Source organism: Brassica oleracea, chromosome C9 (genome assembly GCF_000695525.1).
Source record: "Brassica oleracea var. oleracea cultivar TO1000 chromosome C9, BOL, whole genome shotgun sequence".
NCBI lineage: Eukaryota > Viridiplantae > Streptophyta > Magnoliopsida > Brassicales > Brassicaceae > Brassica > Brassica oleracea.
In genome coordinates this window covers 39,845,356-39,853,656 of record NC_027756.1, presented here as the reverse complement: position 1 = coordinate 39,853,656, position 8,301 = coordinate 39,845,356, and the positions used below count along the sequence as shown (strand labels likewise).

At 39.3% G+C, this 8,301-nt stretch overlaps 1 protein-coding gene across 5 annotated transcripts; it reads left to right on the top strand.

Annotated features, from left to right (window-relative positions):
* The first annotated feature begins 2,616 nt into the window (after positions 1-2,616).
* On the top strand, positions 2,617-7,765 carry LOC106318234 (receptor-like serine/threonine-protein kinase ALE2). Of its 5 annotated transcripts, none has more exons than XM_013756126.1 (11): positions 2,617-3,172; positions 3,597-3,839; positions 3,944-4,048; positions 4,117-4,218; positions 4,308-4,379; positions 4,468-4,551; positions 4,633-4,731; positions 4,815-5,039; positions 5,138-5,278; positions 5,366-5,461; positions 5,535-7,765. In XM_013756126.1, exons 1-11 carry the CDS (start codon positions 3,103-3,105, stop codon positions 7,487-7,489), a joined length of 3,192 nt encoding a protein of 1,063 aa, XP_013611580.1. In that variant the 5' UTR covers positions 2,617-3,102; the 3' UTR covers positions 7,490-7,765. The 5 variants fall into 5 exon arrangements, with proteins under 5 accessions (XP_013611580.1, XP_013611579.1, XP_013611578.1 ...); XM_013756125.1 differs by having other exon boundaries at positions 4,812-5,039; XM_013756124.1 differs by having other exon boundaries at positions 3,591-3,839; positions 3,950-4,048; positions 4,812-5,039.
* The last annotated feature ends 536 nt before the right edge of the window (positions 7,766-8,301 follow it).

The following is an 8,301-nucleotide window of genomic DNA, read 5'->3' as shown; positions in this document are numbered from 1 at the left end:
TAAGGGAGGGAGAATGGAAGCCAACCACAGAGAAATCAGAGCTCAAGTTTGAGACAAAAAATAATCTTCCAAGCCCACAAAACATACACGAAGGAAAACACTATCCAAACCTTGAGTGACATATATGTGAAATGGAGAGCCACCAGAGACACAACCAGCGATGAAAAGTGCAACGAGATGAGAGAACAAAGAAAGAAAAAGAGACTACACAAAATCAGCAAACTGTGGAGCCATCCTCGAGCTATGAAGAGAACATAAAAATCAGATCACCAAAAACCAGATCTTGAAAACCAAGACTAGCAGGGACTATCAACGGCAAGCCAACTACGAGGAAGACAACTAAACTCTGATCCAACCCAAGGAGATGTAGTTCCAAACGTTAGCCAAATCTAAGGAAGAAGAGGAAAAATATTGACAAGAACAGCGTACAACATAATGAGAAACAACCGCACAACTGGGAACTCATAAACCTGATCTACAATAAATATCAGATAATCTCACAAGAGAAGAAGAAAAGGAAAAACAAGAGCAACAAAGGTGAGCCTTTTCCGGTGGTGGTAAGAAACACCGCATACCAGAAATGTAAATAAATACATAGATGGTGACGGCTCAAGTCAAAATATGCGGAGACGAAAAAAACATCTTATTAGAATAATGTTCAATGTTGTTAAAAAAAGAATAATGTTCAAAAATGTGAAAATATGAAATACAATTTTGACGCTAAAACCGTTAATGTTAGAATCAACAAATACATAAATTCAAAGTGATTGAAATTCAATATGCTTTACATTAGAAGCTCAATTCACCACTAACAAATACTACTATACATACAACAACACATTATTGAAAAGACGAACACATAATATATTAATCTATAAACTAATACTACATAACACAATAAAATATTAAAGCATGCTCTTCACAAATAAATACTGACCACATAATTACATCATCGAAAAATATCATATTTAACCATAACAAAATAATATTCCGCGCGAAGCGCGGACAACCCCCTAGTACTATATATATTCTCTATTATTTTCCCCAAAGGCCTTCGTCAACTTGGGAAAATGGTTACTAAAATAACATGATCACTTGATCAGTGTATACATACACTTTTGGTTTTGGTCAACATGTGATCAATTTATTTGTGGACCTAATCTTTGACATATTTGCATTTTCACTCTGGACTGCACAACGTAATCGAATCAGTTTCTATAATAATGCGTTTAAATATATGCACTATATGTTTTGCGTCGGTGCTTTTGCGGTGTCTATCAATTAAAGTGAATTGTTTTTTTTTTGTAACTTAATTAAAGTGAATTGTTGCTATCGGTTTCCATATGGTTTTTAACTTTCTTTCTTCTTCTTTTTTCCCAAAGCAAACAAAGTAAGAAGATATGAAAACAACGTTGTGGAAGGAATGAAAAACAAACAAAAGAAGAAAATACGAAACTGATGATACCCTGAAACCAAGAACGATTGTCTATATGTTACTTGAATTGGAGTAAACATACATATATAGGACGTTACGTTATGGTTATGGACTATTATAGTATGCCACACCTAACTATGATAAACGTCGAATCGGTTTTAAAAGCTAATCCAAACCAAACTTTTCTTTCTTTCTTTTAACGGTGGTTGAATTAACGGGAAAGGATCTGATTAATTTGTCTCTTCATTGGATTCCTTTTTATTTATATCCAACAAAAATTCACAGTAAGAAACAAATTTCAGTCGATTCTACTACTTAGTTTCCTCGACCGTGGGGCTAACACATTATTAAAACTTAGACTTCATATACATAAATCATGTAATACAGTAGAATTTGACAAATATGAAATTTGAGTGTGGTAGCACGAGGAGAGAATGGAAGCAAAACTTTAGTTATTGAATTTACCCTATTTTATTGTATTGTTTTTATTTTATTCAAGTTTGATAACTACCATTGAATTTAGTAGTCTTCCCCACATAAATTTCAATAGGTTTATTTATTCTTTTATTTAATCTCATTCCTTTTGCATCTGTTCAAAACGAGAACTTGAAATCTTGTTCCAATTGGAGATGCTCCCAATGTCTAGTTTATAGTTTCAACCGGAGACAACTTCTACTGTTTTATAAAAACAAACATGATTTACACGATTACAAAAATGATAATTATGCATCTATTGTGTGTTGTTAAAATGTCGCAAAAGTGTCAAAAATGTATTCTAAAAGGTGAGGTTTAGGTGTATAAATCTAATTGACATGATACAACCTTTTTATTAATAAACAAAATGGTGGTTGGTTAAGCAATCTCGAAGATTAAAATGCGTAGAACAAAATAAATAAGATTTCATTCTTTTTTTTTGTCAACATAAATAAGATTTCATCCAACTATGTTTTTTTTGGCTCACTATATTTGGAGTAGATTTTAAACTTAAAACATTATATTTATAAAAAACATATAAATTTTATTTTCGCAATCGACTGAATTTGTAGTCGAAAAAACAAATTAATTTAGTAAAATAAAAGTGTATGTGTAGGGAATCTATCGAGTATTTGATTGAGTCTATTGACATTAATATAAAAATAAGAGTTGTATATTAAATATACATCTTCAACCTAAACGGAGAAAAAAGGGCAATAAAATAAACAAATGGTTCAAAAACCCACTAGGCTCTCTCAGACACGGAGACTGGTTTCCTCCATTGACACTATCCCACTACCTTCAAGATCCCATCTTTTGTGTTAAAACCTAATCTCTCTCTCTCTCTCTCTCTGACCAATTGGGAGCAGAAACAAATTAACAAAAAAAGAAACGTTTTTGCTCAAAGATGGAGATCAAAGATTAATTGCAACCCTTTTGATTTATACCGTTCTTATTACACCAAACTCGTTTCTGTTTTATTAATTCCTTTCTTTTGTGAGCATTAAAAGAAGAAAAAAAAAACAATTCCTTTGCTTCTTTCTCACTGTTACTTTCTCTTCTCTCTCTGTATCCTTCATCTTGCGTTTTAAGCCATTTCTGTCCTTCTGCCATCTCATCTTTAAAACTTGGAGCTCAATAATACCCTTTCATCTTCCTCGTGATCATCGGAGGAAGCTGATCTCTTCTATGGAATGGAGATTTTGATGTTCCTCCTAAGGATTTGTCTAGTTTCGTCAGTTTTAGTTGCTGCTTCTCCCTCTGGTAAGTTTAATTTTTATTTACTCCTAAGTTAAAAAAAGCAATCATTTTTCCATTGCTTGGATCAATTGGGATCAGACCCATATGGATCAATTTGCTATCTTTGGTATTTATATATTAACAATGAGCTTGTAATAACTCTACTAGTGTTAAATGTTTTTTTGGAATCAACCCAATTGGGGAAGAACGAAATTAAAAAATGATTTTTTTTTTTTTTGTGTGAGTTTCCGTCGATGAATATTAATTTCTGGAGATTTTTTTTTTTTATAATTTTGTGAAATACCTTTTTTTTTATTATTATTAATGTAAAGAAATTTGAGTCAAAATCCAAGTTGTTGACGCAATCTTTCAAAGATATCGAATTGACTTTGATTACAAAAAGAGATGTTTGATTTTGCTTCGTGATATGTTGAATTGTTAGCTACAGGGTTGGATTTGTTACCTCCGTTATCATCACCACCGTCTCCGTTACCGGAGGCTTCAAAAGGGTTTGGTCAAGTACCGATCAGTCCACCCGAATCTCACAACCCCAGCAATGCGCCACCGCCCAAAGCCTCTCAGCCGTCTCTTCCGGCTCCTGTGCCTAACGTGGTAGCTCCTCCGCAGGCAGATTCCGCGGGAGGTAGAGCACCGGCGGGTGAGCCTATTGTCTCGGTTCCTAATGCTCCAGGTAATTTGATTCTCTCACAGACAATTATTCGAACACTTGGCGCGCACTCTTGGGAGTAGTAGAGCTGTGTGTATTGAAAAAAATGTAATTTGAATCTTCGTCAGCTCCAGTGAAGGATTTGCCGGGAAAATCTCCACCGGTTCAACCTGTTATTACACCGGTTGCTTCACCACCAAAAGAGCCTCCTTTCTCTGGAAGAGTATCTCCAGGTATATGAATCTTTTAGATTGCATCATCAATCTTCGAACTTTGACTTGTAATAGTCTGTAATTTGCAGGCCCGGTTTCATCGGATATTCCACCTTTACCATCAGTGGCTCGGCCTCCTCCGCCTATACCAAGCGTTCACAAGCCTCCTATCGAGAAGCCTATTGCTCCTGGTATAGCCACATGTTTTGCTCAACCCCTTACTATGTTTGGCTTTTTTTTTTGCTTATAGCATATACTCATTTGTGGTCACCGAATCCAGTTGCATCTCCACCAACTGACATTTCACCACCAGTCCATCCTGTCATACCAAAGTTGCCTTCTAGTTCACCTGGTATGCGGTTGCTTGCCGAATTGCTTACTCTCTATTTATTCTTCTCCTTGCCTTGTTGTCTGTGTTTATTCTCTCTTGAACTGTGCAGTACCCACCTCCGGATCTCCAACAAGAAAATCGCCAATTACCCACCCGGTTTTCCCAATTGAGTCTCCTGCTGCTGTCTCACCAGGTTAGCTCAGCTTTCGTATATGTTTTTTTCTTTAAAAAAAAATGTAACCAAAAATTGTCAACATTTTCTCTTCTTCTCTAGATCATCCACCTCCCAGCCATAATGGAGATGAGAACAAAAGTCCGGTTGCTGCACCGTCAAATGAAACTGCTAAACCCTTGCCTGTTATCCCACATAAAGGTTTTTGTTTTCTTAGGGCATTACTATTGTTTCACGTATCAAGTAGACAAGAAAACTAAACTCATTTTGTTATTGTATAGCAGCTTCTCCTCCTTCAATAGCTCCATTAGCCCCCAAATTCAACGGACACTCTCATCATACACCGCCAGATACTACTCCGAGTAATGTACACCGCACATCATCATCAGCTCCTCCTCCACCTTCATACCATCGACATCATCAAGAGCGAACGAAGATCACAAATAGTCCACCTCCTTCACCACCACCACCAATGCATATCATATCCCCAAAGAAGCCAAATCGTAAAGGTTTCAACTTACCATAGACTTTGAGATACTTAGATTGGCCAGTCATCACTCTTCTCATGATTTTAATTCTCTCTTCTTTCTATGTTTTGTTGTTATAGGTTCAGTTTCTCCTCCTCTTCCATCACTACACCATGCTCATTCTCCCCCAATTCCTTCTTCTTTGATTTCTCCTGCTCACCCTCCAATCTCTTCCTCAATGCATCGTATCTCCATAGCTCCAGCACCTTCTCCTACCCAAGGTTTAATTCCAACTTCAAATAAACAAAATCTGCGTTAACCTCTTTGTCTGATGTTCAAAGCCTAAACTCTGTTTATTTCTCCTAAAGTCCTCCCTCTCAGGTCCTCTTCAAGACCTTCAAAGTCTCGTAAGTTCCCACTCGGTCCTCCTCTTCCAGCATTTCCCCCTCCTCCCCCTAACTCAGGTCAGACATTCTTTTCAATTATCTCGAGATGAACAAGTCCTTGCTTTGGTCTAAAACCACTTTTTCTCTGCAGATTGTACATCAACCGTTTGCTTGGAACCGTACACAAACACACCTCCTGGATCCCCCTGTGGCTGTGTATGGCCTATTCAAGTCGAGCTTCGCCTCAGCATGGCCCTCTACGACTTCTTCCCAATGGTTTCAGAATTCGCCCGGGAGATAAGCGCTGGAGTGTTCATGAAACAGAGCCAAGTCCGTATAATGGGAGCCAACGCAGCTAGCGAACAGCCAGATAAATCTATCGTTCTCATCGACTTAGTCCCGCTCGGAGATAAGTTCGATAACATGACAGCAATGCTTACTTACCAGAGATTCTGGAGTAAAAAAGTACAAATCTTTGGCCAGTACGACGTGATTTACGTCCGTTATCCCGGTTTGCCAGCTTCTCCTCCGGTTTCCGGTATGACCGTTATAGATCAAGGACCCTACCCGGGTGGTGATAATAACGGTAGAGCGATGAAACCGCTCGGAGTTGATGTTCCTAAGAAGATGCGCAAGAAAGAGCTCACCGGTGAAACTGTTGCTGTGATTGTTTTGTCGGCTGCTGCTTTTATTGGCTTGTGTTTCGTCATCGTTTGGTTCTTGGTTTTCCGGCGGAGAAGAGATCAGAGGGCGTCTAAAAGAGCACCACTTGCTCAGCCTTCGCTGCCTTCCCTCACGAAACCATCAGGTTCTGCAAGATCTTTAACCGGAAGCAGGCTTAGCTCAACTTCATTGTCCTTTGCGTCAAGCATTGCTCCGTTTACAGTCTCTGCCAAAACGTTCACCGCAAGCGAAATAGTGAAAGCAACAAATAACTTTGCGGAGTCTAGGGTTCTCGGTGAAGGCGGGTTCGGAAAGGTCTACGAAGGTCTTTTCGATGATGGAACTAAAGTAGCAGTTAAAGTACTGAAGAGAGATGACCAGCAAGGTGGCAGAGAGTTCTTGGCTGAAGTTGAAATGCTTAGCCGTCTTCATCACAGAAACTTGGTGAACTTGATTGGTATATGTATTGAAGATCGTAACCGTTCCTTGGTTTATGAGCTAATACCAAACGGCAGCGTTGAATCTCACCTCCACGGTGTTGATAAAGAGGCTTCGCCTTTGGATTGGGAAGCTCGGTTGAAGATAGCTCTTGGTGCAGCCCGTGGATTAGCGTATTTACACGAAGACTCGAGCCCCAGAGTTATACACAGAGACTTCAAGTCTAGTAACATCTTGCTTGAACACGACTTCACGCCTAAAGTCTCTGACTTTGGACTGGCTAGAAACGCCCTTGATGATGAAGATAACAGACATATCTCTACACGTGTAATGGGAACATTCGGCTATGTGGTGCCAGAATACGCAATGACAGGTCATCTTTTGGTGAAGAGTGACGTGTACAGCTACGGAGTTGTGCTTCTCGAGCTACTCACGGGGAGGAAACCTGTGGATATGATGCAGCCGCCAGGTCAAGAGAACTTAGTTTCATGGACTAGGTCTCTTCTCACGAGCAGAGAAGGGCTTGAAGCTATCATAGACCAGTCTTTGGGACAGCCCGAGATTCCGTTCGACAGCATAGCTAAAGTCGCTGCGATAGCTTCGATGTGCGTTCAACCGGAAGTATCTCACCGTCCTTTCATGGGAGAGGTGGTGCAAGCTTTGAAACTTGTGTGCAACGAATGCGACGAAGCTAAGGAGCTCAACTCTGTAGCTTCGCTTACTCAAGATGAGAATCGAGCTGAGAGCTCTTGTGGTGGAGAAGGCTCCGGGAGGATGGCTCGGTATCCGTTGCTGCCGAGTTACGACTCTGAGCCTGACACTGAGAGAGGACTTTCTGTGTCGGAGATGTTCACTGGTTCGGGGAGGTTAGAGAGACAGTCTAACTCGGGTCCATTGGCTTCAGTTCGAGGCAAGAGGTTCTGGCAGAAGATGAGGAGATTGTCTACGGGAAGCTTGAGCGAGCACGGGTCAGCATCGCTCATGGTACGATCTGGTTCGCGTTGAATGATCTTTTCCGGTTACAGAACATTTGGGGTTTCTGACTGCCCTAAGATAAGAAAGGGAAAGGAAAGGAAAGAGAGTGTGTCTTGTGCTACAAGAAACTCTTTACCTTCTGGATACGCCGGTTAAGCAACAGATTGGAAGAGATCTTTCCCGGTTCAGTAGTCATATTTGTATCTTAGAGAAAACAAGAGACTCTGTTTGATCTAAATTTTAATGTACATATCACGTTAGAGGCACAAGGCATCATCACCAATCAAGATGGCTCGTAACGTTAAATGGGCGGCTCATAAAGACGTTCTTATTCTGATTGGTAGAATGTTTGTGGGCCACTGAGATCACAAATCATCACATAATAGAAAATTATAACTGGCATATATTTAAGAGAGGAAAAAAGTTCAAATCTCTCACTCACTCTACAGTCTACACACTGACCAAACAAATTACAGATGGCACCGTCCCTGTATATTTCAAAGGTCTGTTAACGTCTTTTCACATCACTAATTTTCTCCAATTTATTTTCAGTTTTTTCTTCTTCTTTATGGTGACATTAAACTAGGCCTGAGACGGATCGGATATCCGAACAATTTTAAGATATCCGGAACCGGATTCTTATCCGGCGGATCCATAATTTTACTATCCTTATCTGGATTCGGGGTTCTCGGATATCTGAGTGTCGGATATCCTTCTAAAAATTGTAATATCCGGCGGATATCCGGATTCGGATTTGGATCCTTAAAATAAATAAAAAATAATATTAACATATATAAAATATTAACAATAGTTTAAAAATAAAAATACATATAATGTTTTTA

Coding starts and splice junctions, on each gene's coding strand:
- LOC106318234 (XM_013756122.1), top strand. CDS start 3,103: ATGGAGATTTTGATGTTCCTCCTAAGGATTTGTCTAGTTTCGTCAGTT. Junction 4,049..4,116: donor CTCTGGAAGAGTATCTCCAG/GTATATGAATCT, acceptor TGTAATTTGCAG/GCCCGGTTTCATCGGATATT. Junction 4,732..4,811: donor GCCTGTTATCCCACATAAAG/GTTTTTGTTTTC, acceptor GTTATTGTATAG/CAGCTTCTCCTCCTTCAATA.